Source organism: Pezoporus wallicus, unplaced genomic scaffold, assembly GCF_028554395.1.
Source record: "Pezoporus wallicus isolate ANWC-B61680 ecotype Strahan unplaced genomic scaffold, APGP_CSIRO_Pwel_v1 contig_8779, whole genome shotgun sequence".
NCBI lineage: Eukaryota > Metazoa > Chordata > Aves > Psittaciformes > Psittacidae > Pezoporus > Pezoporus wallicus.
Window position 1 is genome coordinate 99,389 of NW_026638529.1, and position 18,143 is coordinate 117,531.

At 59.2% G+C, this 18,143-nt stretch overlaps 4 protein-coding genes across 5 annotated transcripts in view; 3 read left to right on the forward strand and 1 right to left on the reverse strand.

Moving 5' to 3' along the window:
• Positions 1-3,992, forward strand: part of NOTCH2 (notch receptor 2) — an 88,134-nt gene extending 84,142 nt beyond the window's left edge. The window contains exon 33 of the mRNA XM_057411183.1: positions 254-3,992. Within this exon, the coding sequence (XP_057267166.1) occupies positions 254-1,597 (1,344 nt within the window). The 3' untranslated portion in view covers positions 1,598-3,992. The remainder of the gene's footprint in view (positions 1-253) is intronic.
• Positions 3,993-6,487: 2,495 nt separating this feature from the next.
• Positions 6,488-8,561, forward strand: REG4 (regenerating family member 4). The gene is made up of 6 exons (XM_057411215.1): positions 6,488-6,835; positions 7,556-7,643; positions 7,761-7,858; positions 7,938-8,075; positions 8,152-8,257; positions 8,396-8,561. Exons 2-6 carry the CDS (start codon positions 7,559-7,561, stop codon positions 8,467-8,469), a joined length of 501 nt encoding a protein of 166 aa, XP_057267198.1. The 5' UTR covers positions 6,488-6,835; positions 7,556-7,558; the 3' UTR covers positions 8,470-8,561.
• A 960-nt stretch (positions 8,562-9,521) lies between these two features.
• Positions 9,522-13,028, forward strand: HMGCS2 (3-hydroxy-3-methylglutaryl-CoA synthase 2). Its single transcript, XM_057411218.1, has 9 exons — positions 9,522-9,698; positions 9,947-10,386; positions 10,661-10,786; positions 11,093-11,257; positions 11,328-11,496; positions 11,582-11,752; positions 12,252-12,358; positions 12,462-12,587; positions 12,669-13,028. Exons 1-9 carry the CDS (start codon positions 9,586-9,588, stop codon positions 12,773-12,775), a joined length of 1,524 nt encoding a protein of 507 aa, XP_057267201.1. The 5' UTR covers positions 9,522-9,585; the 3' UTR covers positions 12,776-13,028.
• A 543-nt stretch (positions 13,029-13,571) lies between these two features.
• On the reverse strand, positions 13,572-17,318 carry PHGDH (phosphoglycerate dehydrogenase). 2 transcript variants are annotated; one of them, XM_057411217.1, is made up of 12 exons: positions 17,112-17,318; positions 16,716-16,867; positions 16,458-16,523; positions 16,324-16,378; positions 16,137-16,235; positions 15,918-16,050; positions 15,695-15,843; positions 15,345-15,497; positions 15,085-15,217; positions 14,606-14,733; positions 14,195-14,426; positions 13,572-13,870 (listed from the first exon to the last, which is right to left on the reverse strand). In XM_057411217.1, exons 1-12 carry the CDS (start codon positions 17,247-17,249, stop codon positions 13,716-13,718), a joined length of 1,593 nt encoding a protein of 530 aa, XP_057267200.1. In that variant the 5' UTR covers positions 17,250-17,318; the 3' UTR covers positions 13,572-13,715. The 2 variants fall into 2 exon arrangements, with proteins under 2 accessions (XP_057267200.1, XP_057267199.1); XM_057411216.1 differs by having other exon boundaries at positions 14,195-14,423; positions 17,112-17,305.
• Positions 17,319-18,143: the final 825 nt, after the last annotated feature.

Below are 18,143 nucleotides of genomic sequence, written 5' to 3' on the forward strand. Positions count from 1 at the left end.
TTTGCTCTTGGTAGTGAACTTCCTAGCGGAATAGTTTAGCCTCTGTGCTCCGCTGCCATGCATAAAATAATTTCCTGTAATACACCTTTTTCAGTGGGCATCTCTCAGGGTGGGTGGTTGTTCTAGGAGACAATTAATGTGACACTGCATTAAACAGTGCCTCCAGGTGTTGCTGCACCATTGAGGGGTTGTTAGCTGTAAGACAGTTACCCCACAATGAAGCCGCTAAAATACCTATTCTCTGTGTTTCCAGGAGGAGACACCGCTTTTCCTTGCTGCACGGGAAGGCAGTTTTGAAGCAGCAAAAATCTTGCTGGACCATTTTGCCAATCGAGATATCACAGACCACATGGACCGCCTGCCTCGAGACGTGGCCCAGGACCGGATGCACCACGACATCGTGCAGCTTCTCAATGAGTACAATGTGGCGCACAGCCCTGCTGGGCACCCAGGTGCCATGCTGAACTCTGCTCTCTCCCCAGTCATCTGTGGCCCAAACAGGTCCTTCCTCAACCTGAAGCACACTTCGTTAAGCAAGAAGTCACGAAAACTGAATGCCAAAGGCATCATGCCCACGAACCTCACCAAAGATGCAAAGAGAAGAAGGAAGAAGTCCCTCAGTGAGGGCAAAGGGCAGTTTTCGGAGAGCTCAGTGACCCTGTCACCAGTTGATTCCCTAGAATCACCCCATGCTTTTGCATCCGAACCAACATCGTCACCTGTGATGCCATCGCCAGGGGTGTTACACTCGTCACCCAGCTCACTGCTGACCGCTCCATCTGTGCAGGCTGCACACACAATGTCCTTCTCTAACCTCCATGAGATGCAGCCCTTAGGTCGTGGATCCAGCACGGTGCTCCCATCTGTCAGCCAGCTGCTTTCACAGCACAGAACCACCCCTCCTAACAGTGGGCTCGGCAGGCTCAGGCCAGCCAACGTTTCTGCTGAGTGGATGAACCGGATGGAGGTGAACGAGTCCCAGTACAACGAGATGTTTGGCATGGTGCCGCAGGTGATGCATTCACATCCCACTGTTTCTCAGCAGAGCGGTTTAGTGCAAGCAGATACAAAGCACATGGGAGTGTCCAGGGAGTCTCTGCCCTCTATCATGACTTTCCAGCTGGTTCCCAAGGGTGGCATAAACCAGCAAGCACTGCCACAGCAGGCTCAGTCAAACTGCGCTCAGAACATGGCTGGTCCTCTTAGCTCCATGTACCAGATACCGGATTTAGCTCAGCTGCCCAGTGCCTCATTCTCCATGGCTGCCATCCCTCAGCAGGATGGGCAGGTGGCTCAGACAGTCCTCCCAGCCTACCACCAGTTCCAGAGCTCAATGGGGAAGTACCCCACACCGCCCTCACAGCACAGCTGCTACTCCTCGGCCACAGAACGGACTCCTAGCCACAACCGGCACTTACAAGGGGAGCACCCATACCTGACTCCGTCACCCGAATCTCCAGACCAGTGGTCCAGCTCCTCCCCGCATTCTGCCTCTGACTGGTCTGATGTGGCAACCAGTCCCAGTAACAACCAGCGCGGGCCGGCCACCACTCACATGACAGAGCAGCAGCGGAACAACATGCAGGTGTATGCCTGAAGGCTGGCCAAGGTGAAGCCCAATCAAAAAGTGGACTCCAGAACTCATGAAGGTCTTCCAGGATGAAAATGAAGAACCATTTTAGTATCCAAGAGTCTTAATGAGCCTAGGCTGTTCTTTCCTTGGAGGGACTGTGGTCGCTGTAGGCGTTGTATGCTTTTTATGCTAAACAGAGAACTGTAGAAGCTGGTGATGGAGAAGACCAACTGGGTCACTTCTAACCAACTCCCATGCACCTTGGATGTGATTGCTGTCTGCACTGGATTCTCCAGTCTGCTTTTAAATATGTTCCACCATGTCTCTGGGGAGACAGCTCTTCAGCTTAATGCATCTCATGGTCACTTCTCCAGAAATTTAGCCAAAACCAGCTGCGTATCCTTATTTTGTTACTACTTCTGTTACCCATGTAACCTCTCTCTGAAGCACCTTCTACTAGTTCTCCTCGAGTTCAAGTTGCCTTGTCTTGACACAGCTCAGAGCTGCACCCACATTCCTAGACCCCTCCTTCCCTCGGCTGCCCTTGCTCAGCAAGCGAGCCGGACTTCCCAAAACACCTGCAGGTCAAGTGACACTTTCTGTCACACAGCTTCACCCTGCCCTCTTCCAGAGTCTTTGCCTTATACAGACCCACTAACACCCCTTAGTGTTCTCACTGCCTGCCCCCCAGGTATTATGAGATTATATATATACATATAGTCTTCTCTTAGGTCTTTTTGTTGGTTGTATTTTTTTTTACCCTGCTGCCCAAAACGCTGGTCTGACCTGGTCTTCCCCCCATGGTGGCCTGTAGGCGCATCTCTCCCGTGTTGTATGTCTTCCCTGAGACACACCTGACCATTTTGACACACTACCCTCCCTGTACCCCTCTCCTTCCAGGTATGTCCATGACTGCCTTCACGGGCTCACATGCTGGAAGAGATGCCCTGCAATCCATATAGACCTTTTGGGAAACTCTTGGTATGAGCATGAGTGTTTCAAAACCTTGTAACACAAGCTCCCAGAATTCTTGCACAATACTCCCTGCCCCTCCATCCAAGGGTGGCTGTGTCCTGTCCTCCAGGTACTGTATGCTGCCTTGTCATGGTATTATCAAGAAATGTCACGGATGTCATCACATGTTTGCAGTGTGTCTCCTTCTGCATCAGGAACCATGTCCAGCCCTTTGAAAAGTGTCCCTTCCACTCCAGCCTTGGGACAGGGCTGTTTTGTCTTCCCCTCTCATCAAGGAAGCTGCAGCACTGACTCCAGAGCAGGCTTCCAGCAGGAGCAGCATGCCTGAAGCCAGGACCTGACCTTAAGCAGCAGGCAAAATAGCTCAGAAACCGTTGCCTGGTGCAGTTCAGTTAACAGGTTTGGGGCTGTCCTCTGCTCTCAGCTTCAGCCCGTATCAAGGTTTCCCAGCCAAGATGCCCCATGTGCTCTGTGGGGCGGTAGTTTCATTTGTACTGCAGCTTCCCCGAGATTTTGGAGTTATGGAAGCCAGCTGTCACTGACCTTAGAAAAACAGCCGCTCCTTCTGCTTTGTCCGCAAGAGTAATGCTTCCCTGAAAGGCTCTGAACCAGTCAGCAGCCGAAGTGAACATTTCTGGGGTTGGTTTGCTCCTACCTCTTCAGGGGAACCCTGCAGACACATGTTCCAAAGAGATCGTGGCTGTCGGCTGCCGCCAAAGGGCAGAGAAGGCCACTCCCCACCGAGCAGCGGCCCTTCAGCATCCTACCATGTACAGTATTTCCTTCGATGCTTCTTTCCACTCTAATCAAGGGCAAAAGCTTTTTCTTTTGATTCGACTCAATGGTACATGAAGGCAGGGCCTCAGGAGGAGCCGGTTCCCGGGGCCGTCATTTTGGGCTGAAGTTTTTAACTGAAGTTACTGCTTTTTACGATGCACACAGCATTCCCTGGCACACTTGCTGCAGTGCATCCTGTGAAGTTTAGCTGCAACCGACTCAGATCTCCAGGCAGAAGCCTGCGAGCTCCTGGAGTTCTGTCCAGGTACATGTTTCACTGCAAATAATGAAGTGTTGCTACAGCAATGCTAAAGAAACAAAGGGCTTTTCCTTGTTAGCCCCAAATAACCAAGTGCCTTTTAAAATATGTGGCTGCCTTTTACAAGACGAGTGCTTTCTGTGGAATGAAGCCGGCTTCATGCCTGGCGTGTTAATATGATGGCCCTCTGCCTTTCTTTTTTTTAACTACTTGTAAAGATAATATCTCCTTAAGGTGGTATTTTATCTCGTAAGTTGTAGAGTAACCATTCACACAGCAGCATTTTCCTATATTAATAATGGAAAATATTTGCTTATTTTTACATTTTTTATAAAAGTCTTTTATGAAAATAGTTGCTGCAAAATGTATAAGCAATTTTTATCCCCAGAATAAAGAGTATGTGCCCAGTGTCTGTGTGCTGCTGTTTTCATTTGGCTTCCCAGCTGTTGTGGCACAGCCACTGGATTATGAATGAATCTTCAGTGTTTGATGGCTGTTCAGACCCCTGACAAGCAAAGGCTTATTTGGGCCTGTGCAATTCATGTCGGGAGAGAGCTTTTGCGCCTCAGGGGTGCTCTGTGCTGTGGCTCTACACCACATGAGCCCCAACACTTAGCTCCATCCAAGGGAGCTGTGCCTAGGAGCTGAAAACAGCCTAACTGGGCTGTAGCTGGAGGATGCTGGGACTTGGTTAGCTGAGAAGAGGCAGCAACCAGCAGCCAAGCAGCTGGGCTTACTGGGAAAGATGGGGAAGGACTGGACTGGGGCCTGTTTGGGATGCTTTGAGTAAGAGCTCTCACTTGCCTGGGAGACTGGGAGCTGGAGAAGGGCTGGTGCTTTTGTGTGGCTTTTAGAAAGGTGGTGAGCAAGCGTGGGTCAGGTGGTGATTAGTGGAGCCATGGGTTTGCTCCTTTCAGGTCCTGCTTGCTTCCCAGGACTGTTCGCTGTTCTTCCAGCTGGGAGGAGGACCAAGGCTGCCTCCCTGGCTTTGGCCTGGAAGCTGGTTTTTGAAGATGTGCAATTCCCAGCCTCTGAAATGGAGAATCATGGCTCCTGCATGCCGTTTTCAGAACTGAAGTTTGACTTCAACAGCTGGGGAGCAAGTTGACAATGGCTGCCACCTTGTATTTTGAGCAGGGAGGTGCCACTGAAGCCCTGGGCTCCACTAGTGCTCACCTGGCCAGTTTCCAGCTCTCATTGTGGACTGGGATGGAGCCAGTAGCTGAATTACGATGCCTAGCGGCATAAAGCTGCTGGGGGCATTTTAAGGGTTTAATATTCAAACAATGCAGCTCCTTTATCTTCCAGCAGAGCCAGCTTGGCAAGTGCAAACCTCTGGGAGGCTTTCAGCCATGTTCTTGCACAGGTTGCACATCTGTGCCAAAGTTTAGTGAGCTCTGCTGTGTCTCTGGCACAGCTACAGTGAGTTTGATGATGCTCAGGTTGAGACTTGAAGCTGCATCTTCTCAGGGATGGCACATGCCTCTTCCCCCGCCCAGGATAACAAGGGGCTTGTGAAAACTTGTGTGTTACATCCAAATAAGCCTAGTTGAACCAGCCAAACAGGGAGCTGGGGCATCCCTTACCTAACTGAGGAATGATGGAGTAGCTTCAGGCTCCTTTGGGGAAGATTTTCATGGTTTTGCACAAAACAAGGGTGAATCCTGTCTTCTGGGGGTTGCTGTGTTTGAAGGGTTTCCCCATTAGATAGAGCAGCTGGTTTCTTCTGTAAGGAGAAAATGTAGCAGGCAGCAGCTGTGTTTGAACACAAGAAGGCTTTTACCCCTTTGATGCTGGAGGGTGCCTAGCAAGCTGGCTGAGCCTTGAGCAGCCTTGGGAAGCTGCAGCAGCTCTAGCTTGGCTGTGTGGGGGAGGGAGATGGGTCTGATCCTCCTCCCACCGCAGGGCAAGAGCCAGACCTGCTGCTGCACGCTGGTGTGGAGCAGCACACTGGGTGTAGCAGTACTTGCTGCCTTCGTGTTTCAGTAAATACTGCCACAAAGGAGCCATGTGAGGTCCCCGGGGGACATGGCTTGAGCCAGGCAGGCAGCAGAAGGAGCTTCAGCCTGCTGCAACCCCTCCATGCTGGGGAAAGGTGGGCTCAGCTCTGGGGATGGATCCTCTGTGGGTAGCTGCCTCCTGAGTAGCTCCCAGTGGCTTTCTCCAAGGGTCTTGGGGAGGGCTGAAGGAAGGAGAGACAGGCATTGGCCATAGCTGGCAGCAGCAGGGCACTGGGCAGCTTTGTACCCTCTGGACAGGCAGCGTTAGGAGCTCTCAAAGCTGCTTTGCTATATTAGCCAGCAAAGCAGTGCTGCAGAGCAGCGTGGTCAAAGCAGTAGGGTAGGTGAGCTTCAGTCTCCTCCCACCAGTGCAAGAGGACAGCCTGGGGTGAGGAGCAGGGACAGTGACAGAGAAGGCTGTGCCTGACCTTGCTGAAGAGCTCTGGCTGCTGGGGCCAGGGCAGCCCCTCTGCTGTTCCGTGCCAGCAGCAGCCTCCACAGGGCCAGGTTGCAGGTACCCATGGGGCAGGGGTGGGGGGGGGCTTCAGGACCTCCCCCTTCCACAGGATGCAGGCTCATGAAGCCCTGCGTCAGTGCTGGGCGTGAGGGCCGGGCATCCCCTCTGCTATCTGATGGCACCCACCAGCCCCCGGCCACAGGCTGTTCCCACATCCCTGCGTCCTGCATCCTCCTGACAAACATTCCCAGGCAGTTCAAACAAGGGCGGTGTGTGGGTGACGCATGGCAGGACGTGGGGCCCTGCCACGTGCCATCCCTTGGCTGGGGACATGGGCAATGCCAGCGGGTGGTACCCATGGCCCAGCCGCTCGCTGCAGGGATGCTCCAGCCAGAATCAGTGCGGGCTGTCCTAGGGCTCACCCCTGCCAGCCCCCGGTCCAGCCGGAGCTGGGCCAGCAGGCATCCCTGCCCGGCTCTAGGCTGCTCTTTGCTGCAAGGTTCTCCCTGTGTTTACGTTGGTAATTTACGCTAATTGCAGGGGGTTTATTGACCAACTAGGAGAGGTTCTTCCTGTCTCTTCTGGAGAAAAGTTGAATGCAAACAGAGCAGAGATCTGGGCATCTTTCCAGCAAAGTAGGGGGGATGGAGGGGAGTCAGCATTGAGATTTTTATGGTGGGAACCACCTGATCTGGGCAAACACCAATGCTGGTGAGCACTGGGCTATAAAGGGCAGCTCTTCTCTCCTGGCAGCCCACAAGAAGCCATTATTCCCCCCGATCTCCAGAGACCAGGTGAGGATGGGGACCCTCACAGGGCAGCTGGGGCCTTGGGGTGCTCCACGGTGCCTTGTGGGTGACCAGGAGCCTGTGGCAGCCCTGGCAGCTCCCAGGGGAGCTGAGCGCTGCCCTTGCTGCTTGGGGCAGGCTGCAACAATGAAATTTTCAGCCCCACACTGGCTTTTGTCACTGCTTCTTTGACGGGAAAACAAGCCGAGTCTGCAAATCAGCCCCCATGCCCAGAGATTAGCCCAGATAAAGGCGATGATGGGGTTGATTTGCCTTCCTGGCCTGGGCAGTGCTATGAGCTCGGGGGGTGACAGTGATGCTGTGTGCATAGTCCCTGCAGCCCTACCAGCTGCATTTCTGCCTGTGCCATTGCTGCTGCTGCTTGATGCCAGGGCAGGGTTGGATTTCCCTTACCTATGCCTGTGGCAGCATGTTCTCATGTCCCCAACAGAGCAGCTTGGCTCACCCAGCCAAGGCTGGGACTGGTGGGGCCAGGACACAGAGCTGCAGGAGGGACCCTGAGCCATGCCTGGGGATGGATGGGGTGCTGGCACAGAGTGGTGAGCTGTGCCAGGGGAGAGGGAGGCACAGCCCCAGGGCTGCCATCTCCTCCAGCTGGCTGAAAGGAGGCAAATTGAGCCCACGGCAGGGTAGGGCTGCACCCTCTGGCACAAGCAGCATCCACCATACCTGAGGGGCTTGATGTGACCCCTTGCGCTCTTACAGGGGATGCTTCCAGGAGCAAGGAGCATGGTGGCAGCAACCAGACTTTCCCTCCTGCTGCTGGGCTGTGTGGGGCTCCTGCAGCCGGCTGGTAAGTTCCATGACTTGGGTGGCAGCCAGTTCTACAGCGCGGCCGGGCATGAGCCAGGGTCCTCTCTGGCTGTTGAGGCCAGCTCCCCCATCCCTCCCTGTGGCTCTCCCTCCGCAGGTGCCCGGTACATAGACTACTGCCCCAAGGGCTGGTACTATTACAAGCTCAGCTGCTTCAAGTATTTCAGTCAGCTCCAGAGCTGGGATGAGGCCGAGGTAAGGCTGCTGGGGTACAGAGGTGGCTGGGGTGAGCCACCTGCTGGGAATGCCCTGGCACTCATGGCTCTCCCTGTAGAGGCAGTGCCAGGCCAGCTATGCTGGTGCCCACCTGGCCTGGGTGGAGGAGCCCCAGGAAGCAGCCACCCTGCAGAGGGTCATCTCCTACTACCAGCGTGTGCAGCCCGTCTGGCTCGGCCTCCGCTATGGGCAGCAGGTGAGGCTGGGAGCAGCAGGGTGGTGGGGGCCACAGGGCAGCAGAGCCATAGCTCTAATCCACTCTCCCTGCACAGAGCCAGGCCTGGCAGTGGGTGAGTGGGGACAAGTACAGCATCACCAGTGGGCTGCCTGGGAACGGTGCCCTTGGGGGGACCTGTGGCATGCTGACCCACCTCAGCGGTGAGTGCCCAGATCCTGCATCCACCTCCAGTGCTCTGTCTCAACCAGCATCCCTCCTCCAGGTCCAGGGGGGTATGGCAGGCAGAGCTGCTGCCCCTGTCCTTGACATGACCCCACCGATCCCCATCTCTCTGGCAGGCTTCACCCTGTGGTCCAGCACTGACTGTGCCCAGCAGCATCACTACATCTGCAAGTTCACACCCTTGCACTGAGGACAGCGCCTGGGCCCATGGTGGGCCCCACATTGGCTCCTCCTGTCACCTCTGCTCCTCTCCCCCAACTCCTAAAAATACAAAAATAATAAAAGGAGCATGCAAGTGCTGTGTGAGCTTGGTGCTGGTGCAAAGCCCTGGGAGAGGCAGGAGCTGCCCCGGCTCCCTGAGCTTCCCGGGACTTCGGCACTGCCAGTGCTGTCGGAGCCTTTTGGGAGTGAGTCCCAGGAGCCGCAGGGCCGGTGGATTTCCCAGCCGGGCTCTCGTGTTTGCTCATTCCCAGCTGTTCTGTGCCAAATGGGACAGGTGTCCCTGGGGAGCAGGGGAGCGGACAGGAGTGCCCTCATGGTGCAGGGCATGGATGTGGGTGAGGATTCGAGCTGTTGTGGGTGTGCACATGTGAGTATGGGTGCCTCCCTGTGTGCTGGTGGCTTTGCAGGGTCTGGGGGCTGCGATACTGCCCCATGGCCATGTTGACAGCAGCACCAGGACCAAAGGTCCCTTCTTGAGTCACAGTGTGTTGCCACAGGCGTCACGTGGCTGTTCGCTGTTTGCTGTTTTAAAGACGGCTCTGCCCCCCCCCCCCCACCCCAGCTCACGGGCTTCTTACCCCTCAGAGCTGCAGCACGTGTTGGAGGTGGACCGCATCCCAGGCAGCAGGGACGGTGCTGGCACCCCATCCCCAGCCGCCCTCCGCTCCCGCCCTGGCAGTCCAGGGCAGTCGGAGAGGGCATCCAGCAGCTCGCACACCGTACGGTGACCAGAGCTGTGCGGGTGAGCTGCAGTCACCGGAACTGCCGCTGCCCCACAGCATGGGGAGCCCGGGCTGCAGGAGAGCCCTTTCCACTGCCCAGCCCTGCCTCCAGCTAAGCTCATCCTCAGGTTTTGGGGTGCAAGGTAGAGACATCTTGTGAGTTCCCTCCTCCGAAGCCAGTGCTTGCTCCGCTGTCCCTGTCGCGTTGGCTGCTGCTTGGTGACCTTTGAGCGCCAGGGTCTGGTGTGCTGATAAGGGCCAGGAGGGCTGTGCCGTGCCGCCTGTGAAGTTTATAAAAGCACCACACAAGGCCTATCCCTGCAGCCATCCTGTCCCACCGTCTGTGCAGCAGCAGGGTGAAGATGTTGCGCTTGGTTGGCCGCGCCGCTCGCTGCTGGGGGGCAAGGCAGACATCGCCGGGGCCAGAATGGGCACTGTGGGGACCCCAGCACGCCACGGTTGTGCAGAGGGCATGGTGAGCACCCACGCGAATGGGCTGGGCTGGGAGCTTATCCAGGGACAGGTCAGGGAGCTGACAGTGCTCTTAAACCTTGCTGGGGAAGGCGATGCTCTCCCTCCTCCCCACAGGGCTGCCAGGGAACCAGCAGGGATTTGGGGTGCTCATAGCCTGGGATGCTCACTGGTGGCACTTCCCTGGGACCACCGCATGTCCCCAAGTCTCAGGGCTGCCATGGGACTATCACTGCTCCCTCTGCCCCACAGTCTCTCCAGCACTGCTGGGACGGGCACCTGGCCCAAGGATGTGGGTATCCTGGCGCTGGAGGTGTACTTCCCTGCCCAGTACGTGGAGCAGGAGGAGCTGGAGCGGTATGATGGCGTGGAGGCTGGCAAGTACACACGGGGCTTGGGCCAGCAGCAGATGGGCTTCTGTGCTGCCCACGAGGACATCAACTCCCTGTGCCTGACGGTGGTGCAGCGGCTGGTGGAGCGTGGGCGCCTCTCCTGGGACGCCATCGGCCGCCTGGAGGTGGGCACCGAGACCGTCATTGACAAGTCCAAGGCCGTCAAGACTGTTCTCATGCAGCTTTTCCATGACTCGGGCAACACTGACGTGGAGGGCATCGACACCACCAACGCCTGCTATGGGGGCACGGCTTCGCTCTTCAATGCAGCCGCCTGGGTAGAGTCCAGCGCCTGGGATGGTGCGTGCAGCAGGGACTGTGCCATGGGGATGGGGGGGTTGCATATTGGGTGAGTGCCATGGGATGGGGGAAGGAGGCAGGAGGTGTCCTGAAGCTGAGAGATGCCCCGGCAAGACTCAAAGAGAGCTGTTGCCCCTCCCAGCTCTCCATCACTCTTGTTGTTTGCCCACCTTGGCCATGACACCCCTCAGCATGGGGGTGGGAGTACATGAGGTCCATGGGATGGAGGCTTCCACCCACTAATGGCCCCACCGGCCCCCCTGTCCTCCCTCAGGTCGCTACGCTGTGGTGGTGTGTGGAGACATTGCTGTCTATGCCACAGGGAACGCACGGCCCACAGGAGGTGCCGGTGCCATTGCCATGCTGGTGGGACCCAATGCCCCGCTGGTGCTGGAGAGAGGTTGGTGTCATGGGGCCCTGGGGATGGTGAGCTGGTGGATGCTGTCCCTGGGGGCCATACATCCACATCCCAACCCTGACAGAGCTGCTCAGTTCCAGCAGTGGGAGTTCTGCCAGCCCTGATGGCTGCCTGGTGTTTGGTATCCCAGGATCCCAGCAGACGCATTCCTGTGGGTACCATGGAGCAGTCCAGGGAGGCTGGCAGATACCAGGGCTGGCACAGCATGGCCCGCAGCACCTATGTGTGTAACCATCTGTCTGGGACCCCCCAGGCCCCCCTGACAGCCGGCTCTCCCTGTGCCCGCAGGCCTGCGGGGAACCCACATGGAGCACGCTTATGATTTCTACAAGCCAGACCTGTCCTCTGAGTACCCAGTGGTGGACGGGCAGCTTTCTATCCAGTGCTACCTGCGGGCGCTGGACCGCTGCTATGCCGTTTACCGCCGGAAGGCAGAGAGCCAGTGGAAGCAGGGTAAGCAGTGGCACCCCTGGGATGCCCACACCATCCCACTGGATGCTGATGGCCACAAATTGCCTTCCAGCTGGCATTCAGCGGCCCTTCACCCTCGATGACTTCAAGTTCATCATCTTCCACACGCCCTTCTGCAAGCTGGTGCAGAAGTCAGTGGGGCGGCTGCTGCTGAATGACTTCTTGGCCACCCCCAACCCTGACACGGCCGCTGGCCTCTACAAGGGGCTGCAGCCCTTCCGGTGAGTCCCCATGCCATGTCCCCCATCGCCCAGCCCAGCTGCGGACATGCCTGTGTGGGGCTCAAGACAGCCTCTCTCTGAGCAGTGGTGTGAAGCTGGAGGACACCTACACCAGCAAGGATGTAGAGAAGGCATTCCAGGCGGCCAGCCAGGAGATCTTCAAACAGAAAACAAAGCCCTCCCTGCTCCTCTCCTCCCGCAATGGCAACATGTACACACCGTCCATGTATGGCTGCCTGGCCTCCCTCCTGGCGCAGTGAGTCCCCCAGAAAGCTGGCTCAGGGTTGGGGGGAGTCATTGTGGGGAGGGCAGTTTCTACCCTGGCTGGCTGGGGGTGCAGGTGCCAGTACGCATTCTACTCCCCGGAGACTTTACACTTTCATTGCACATAACCCCGGGGGTGGATGTGTCCCACTCTGTGCCAACTCCCTGCCAGCCTTTTCATCCCAGCTCACACAAAGTCCTTCTTTTGGCACTGGGAGGATGAAAACCCCATTGTTGTGCCTGACGGAATGGCTGACCCAGCAGCAGAGGAGCCATGGGAACAAACAGGCACCCAGCGGGAAGAAAGCCTCATGCTGGGGCTCCCCGGCATCACTGCAGTCCAGGGCCATGCACCCTCTGCAATGCAGCCCTGAGTCCCAGGACCCCCTGGCCTGCAAACAGGGCAGGATACAGCCTGCTCCTACACCACCCCCAGATATGCATCCCTCCTGCTCCAAACCCATTCTAACCCCCCCAACCCCTCAATGCAGGTCCTCAGCACGGGACCTGGCCGGCTCCCGGATCGGTGCCTTCTCTTACGGCTCGGGGCTGGCTTCCAGCATGTTCTCCTTCCGCGTCTCACAGGATGCAGCCCCGGGTGAGCCCCGTGGGAGAGAGGGCCTGGGAAGAGCAGGAAGCGTGGGGCTGCAGGGCTGGGGCTGCAGGCTGAACTGTCTGACCCAAGGGGTGCCCCCTGGTAGGCTCGCCCCTGGACAAGCTGGTCTCCAGCCTGGCTGATCTCCCGGCTCGCCTGGATGCCCGCAAGCGTGTGGCCCCACAGAACTTCGCTGAGATCATGAAGCAGCGGGAGGAAACCCATCACTTGGGTGAGCAGGGCTGGGGGGGATGCAGCACCCCCCTGACAGGACCCCACGGTCCCACTGAGCATCACCATCCTCTCCCTGCAGCCGACCACACTCCCCACGGCTCCCAGGCAGATCTCTTCCCTGGCACCTGGTACCTGACACGAGTGGATGCCAAGTACCGCCGGCAGTACGCCAGGAAGCCCATCTAGGAGGGACTGGAATGGTGAGCGCTGGGGAGGGGTGTGTTCTCTTCACTGCTGGCATCCCCTCTTCCCTATCACATCCTTCCTCATCCCCAAATCTGGAGCTGGCCTCTACAAGAAACCCCACCTTGCATGGCTGGAAAATAGCCATCAGCACCTCTGGCCCTGGAGCTGGTGGAGATGGCAGCATTTTCTGCAAGCACCCAGGCCACGTGAGGGAATAAAGGCACAGACGAGAGGGGGCAGCAGCTCGGCTCTGGCTTCTGGTCATGAGTGGTCCCCTCCCACCCAGGGGCCCTTCCCTCAACCACCTTGAGACTAGATCACAGCCTCTTACAGGATTTATCCCATTGGCACCCAACATGGCCACTTGCTCCATTGAACACGTCTCAATGCCCGCTACTTCCCCAGGATTGGGAGCATGCCCTGACATTCTGGGGAGCCAAGTAAAGCCCAGCTCCCCAGTCTCCAGTTTGGGGGTGGTCAGATGCCATTTTCCTCATGACGTAGGTAAATGGGAACATCCCCACAGGAAAACTCAGGGGGCTGGAGGAGGCAGCTGATGTGGGGGCTCACGGGAGAGCTCAGCCCCCCATGGAGCACTGCCTGCTCTCTGGGCCATGTCACAGCACAGGACTGTGACCAGATGGGAGGGACCTCAGCGGGGCTGCAGCAGCCGCAGGGACCTTTGCACCCTTGAGCAAACAGCAGAGTGGGGCACTGGGGTCTGGAGGGAGGGAGGTTGGGGCGGGAAGTCTGGGGTCAAGGTCAAGGGACTGCACAGACAAGGCATCACATGCTCTTTCCTTCTGGACCCTTTATTGAGCATGGGGCCACACCAAGCCCAACATGGGGGCCAGGAGTGGCTGGGTGTGACGCTCCCCCAGCTGCAGGGGGTGGTCCAGGTGTTGTGGCCAGGGGGAGAGCCCTTTCCAGCAGTCAGGGCCTACAGGTGGAGCTGGAACACCTCTGTGACACGTGACTTCAGCTCGCCAAGGTCAGACAGCGGAGCTGAGAGCCCCATGACATTCCACTGCTCCCCTGCCACGGTGCTGGAGCTGTGGTAGGACTGGAGCTGGACCCCCACCTTCCCCAGCAGCCCTGCAGAGGAGGAGAGGGGTTAGGGACTGCATGCTGCCCCACCGCCCCAGCACCCAGTGGGTAGCCGGGCTCTGCTTACCCCAACACCCACAATGCCATTTCTTCCCCCCCCAAGTCCTTTGCCCCACAGCCCCCAACCCCCTGCCCCCATCCAGTCTCTCCAGCAACATCTGTCCCTCCCTGCTGCTGCAGGGGCTCAGCTTCAAGGCAGATGTGGGTTCCCCCCCAGCTTGCCCCTCCCAGCTTGCCCCTCCCAGCTTGCCCCCCCCAGCTTGCCCCCCCCCAGCTTGCCCCTCTCAGCTCAGGGCCAATGTGGGGACTCACCAGCAAGTGTGGACAGAAGACTGAGCTCAGAGGCTTTGGCTCTGTAGATGAGGATGGGGCCAGCCAGTGGGGCTGGCTGCTTGAAGGTGGCCCCATTGAGCTCCCGCAGCACCGGGGTGCTGCCCTGCACCATCCCTGCTACCTGGTGTGGGGTACCCTGCAGGGACACCTGCAGTAATCCAGCACTGCTGTCAGGCTCAGGGGCTACGTCGCTGTGTGTGGTCGTGACCTGCTGAAGACATGTGGCTGCTCAGTGCCCAGCTCCTGGGCAAGGTAGGGTGCAGGAGGCATCCCCAAGGGGATTAGCAGCCACTTTAGCAGCCCCAAGGGGTAACCCCAGGTTCATGCCACTTGGAAGGAAAGGGTCTGGGAGTGTCAGGCTGATGTGAGGAGCCCAGGGTGTCTATGCACCTTTAGTCCAGCCTCCTGGGCCAGCAGCAGGGCATTCACCAGGGTCACCTCCTTCTGCACGCCTCCAGCCAGCATGCCAGCAGTCACGGCAGGCATCAGGTAGCTCCCAGCCTCCCGCAGAGGTGTTCCTGGGGCACAGGGAGGAAGCAGGGTGTGAATGGGCAAGCAGCAGAGAAGTCAGCCCCATGCTGGAGCGGTGAGCCTGGGGCTGGTCCTTCCACCCACCCATCCATCCATCCATCCCTACTCTCATCCATGCACCAATCCATGCACCCATTCATCCATGCACTGTCCATACCGCTATGTTCCCATCCTCCCACCACACTCCCATGTCATCATCAACCACCCTGTGTTCATCCCTTCTCCTGGCTGCTCTCCCGTCCTTCTTCCCATTCACCCAGCCCAGTGGGTCCCTGCACACCCTGCAACACTGCCCACCCATCAGAGTCCCTGCACTCAGACATGGGGCACAGCCTCACCTAGGGTGCAGACCTGCACGTTGCCCTGTGCTTGCTTGCTGGCTGTGCGCAGCACTTTGCCCAGGGCCCTGGCCAGGGCAATCCAGGGCTTAGTCTGGGGTGCAAAAGCCTTGCTGAGAGCCTGGCCGTTGACCTGCAAGGAAGAGCAGGGAGAGCCATGAGAACCCACCAGGGAGTCCATGTGGTTCCTCCCAGTGCATCCATGTTTTACAGATGGGGAAACTGAGGCACGGAGGTCAGGTGTCTGGCAGGGAACTCACTATGCCAGCCAGGCCCTTCCCTGTGGCCATGTCCACAATCTGCATGGCGATCTCCTTGCCACAGCGGCTCTGTGCCTCCCGCGTGCTGGCCCCCAGGTGCGGGCAGCAGATGACATTGGGATGGTTCACCAGGTCACGATCCTTCGGAGGCTCCTGCCAACACAGTCCCATCACACCATGAGCTCCCAGCACCCACCTGGGATCAGGCGGGGGGCACTAGGCTCTCCCAGGGGGAGACAGGGGGGAAGCTGCGCCTGCAGGGTTTGCTGAGCTGCCCCCGCCTGGCTTGGGCAGAGTTAAGGCGATGCTGAGACAAAGCCAAACTCGGGGGGCCTCCCAGCGCTCCTCACCTGCGTGAAGACATCGAGGGCGGCTCCACCGCACTGCCCCGACCGCAGCGCCCGCAGCAGCGCACCCTCGTCCACAATTCCACCGCGGGCGCAGTTCACCACCTGCACCCCGCGGCGGCACTTGGCGAAGGTGCTGTCGTTCAGGAGCCCTGCAGAGGGAGTGCTGTGAGCAAGGGGGCTGCCGGCTCTCCCCAACCCCCCTGTGCTGGCAGCTGCCCCGTACCTGTGGTGGAGGGCAGCAGCGGCGTGTGCACCGTGATGAAGTCGCAGCGGGGCCAGATCTGCTCCAGTGGCAGTTGTTCCACGCCGAAGGTGGCCGAGGTTTCAGGGGTGATGATGGGGTCATAGCCTATGGTCTGAGACAGAGTGGGTGCTCGCTCCTGCAGTCTAGCACAGTGGGAGGCCATGCTCTCCATTGCTCCTCCCTGCCCCAGCTCCTTACCTTCATGCCAAAAGCCTGCATGCGGGTGGCCACCTCCCTGCCGATGCGCCCCAGCCCCAGCACACCCAGTGTCTTCCCGTTCAGCTCCATGCCCATGTACTGAGGTGCAAAGTAGAGAGTGAGAGAGCACACCCCACGCAGGCACCAGCCACCCAGTCCTGCCTGGGCTGCTGTGCCTGTCTCCTACCTTCTTACGGTCCCACTTGCCCTCCTTCATGGAGGCAGCTGCCTGCGGGATCTGCCTAAAAGGGAAGCTGCAGTTAGAGCAGGGGCAGGGGCCATGCGGTCTGCGTCTGTCCCCCCATCTTGCCCTGCACTCACCTGGCCAAGGACAAGATCATCCCGCAGGTGAGCTCGGCGGCACTGAGGCTATTTCCAGTGGGTGTGCTGGGGATGGAGAGCAGTGTCATTGGTGTGTCACCCCCGGGCTGATGGCTCTCTGCACCCCATGAGGATGGAGATCCCCAGGATGGTGCCGGGGGGGGGGGAGGTGTGCATGGGTGGGGAGGGCACCCTGATGAAGCCTCTGCTCTTCCCCCAGGGGCACAGTCAGGGATGCCCCCGTGCTCCTATTCTTACTTCATGACCAGGACCCCCTTCCTGGTGGCCGCCTCCACATCGACATTGTCCACGCCGGTACCTGCTCTGCCCACCACCTGCAGCCTCTCTGCCGCTTCCAGCACGTCGGCCGTGACTTTGGTGGCCGAGCGGACGATGAGCCCATCGCAGTCCTGGGGGAACAGACACAGCGGGTGGGACCGGCACCTCTGGTGGTACCGGGGTGGTCGCGGGTTGGGGACAGCCTCTGCAGGGGGCTGCGATCCGCCGTGCGAAACCGGCCGGGCTCTTGCATCAGACGGGAGGCGGGGACCAGCCCAGCCGATCGCGGGGGGTCTGCTGCCACCCGGGGCAGCCAGGCCCGCTGCGCCCCCCACAACACTCATCCCTCCGTGCGTGCAGCCCTGCCGCACTCACCCGGATCTCCCGCAGCAGCTCCTCCTTGCTCAGACCGGGCTTCTCCTGTACCCGGAGGCCGCCCGCCTGCAGGATCTCCCGGCAGCAGGGGTCCAGGCTGTCGCTGATCAGCACCTTCTGCAACTTTCCCAGCGCCATGATGGGGACCGGGACCGGCCGGGATGAGGCGGGCAGGGGGCGCCGACTCTCTCCGCACGCTGCCGGGAGGCTGCTGTTGTCCGTCCGCCGCGCTAAAAGGGCTGCGATCAGGGCACGTTTTTCGGGCTCATTGGGTCCCGTCTCCATGATCCCACCTCCTTCCCTTCACCTCCCCGCCCCAGCCCGCCCGGGCCCCCCCACTCCCCGGAGGGAGGAGAGAGGGAGGAGGAGCAGGGGGGAAGCGGGGCAGGACTGTGCCGGGCCCCCCAGAGAGAGGGGAGGGGGGTGTCCAGGCAGGACCCCGCTGCTCCCGGGCGCCACGAAGTCGGGGGGGGGGGGGGGGGGGGGGGGGGGGGGGGGGGGGGGGGGGGGGGGGCAGGGATAGCCTGACCCCACCGCGACCCTGCGTCAGTTTCCCTTCCATGCACATCACAGCACTGCAAAGCAAGAGGGGAACGGTGGTGGCAGACACTGCGGATGGCTTCCCCAAAGCTAGGGGTGTCACTGGCAGGGGAGCAGGCTGATCCAATCCCATGGTGAGCTCGGCCATGCCTCCCAGCTCGCCCAGGAATACGGGTTCCCCAGACCACACATCACATGGCTGAGGCAGTGCCATGGCCCCCGCCTGCTCCCAACATCGCGCCCACTGTTGAGCAATGCCCCGATAATGGGCACGAGGCACAGGGTCAGCCCTGGCCAATGGCTCCCAATGACGTGGGGTGCATGGGAGACACCCAGCAAACGCCCTCCATGGGGCAAAACCCACGTGGCTGCGTCCAGTGACCTTGTGGGGGAAAGTGCTGGCCTTCTATGTGGGACAGCATGGGGACCCCATGGCAATGGGCACAGCCCAGCATGGTGCATGGCAAGGGATGGAGGACATCCCCTTACTCA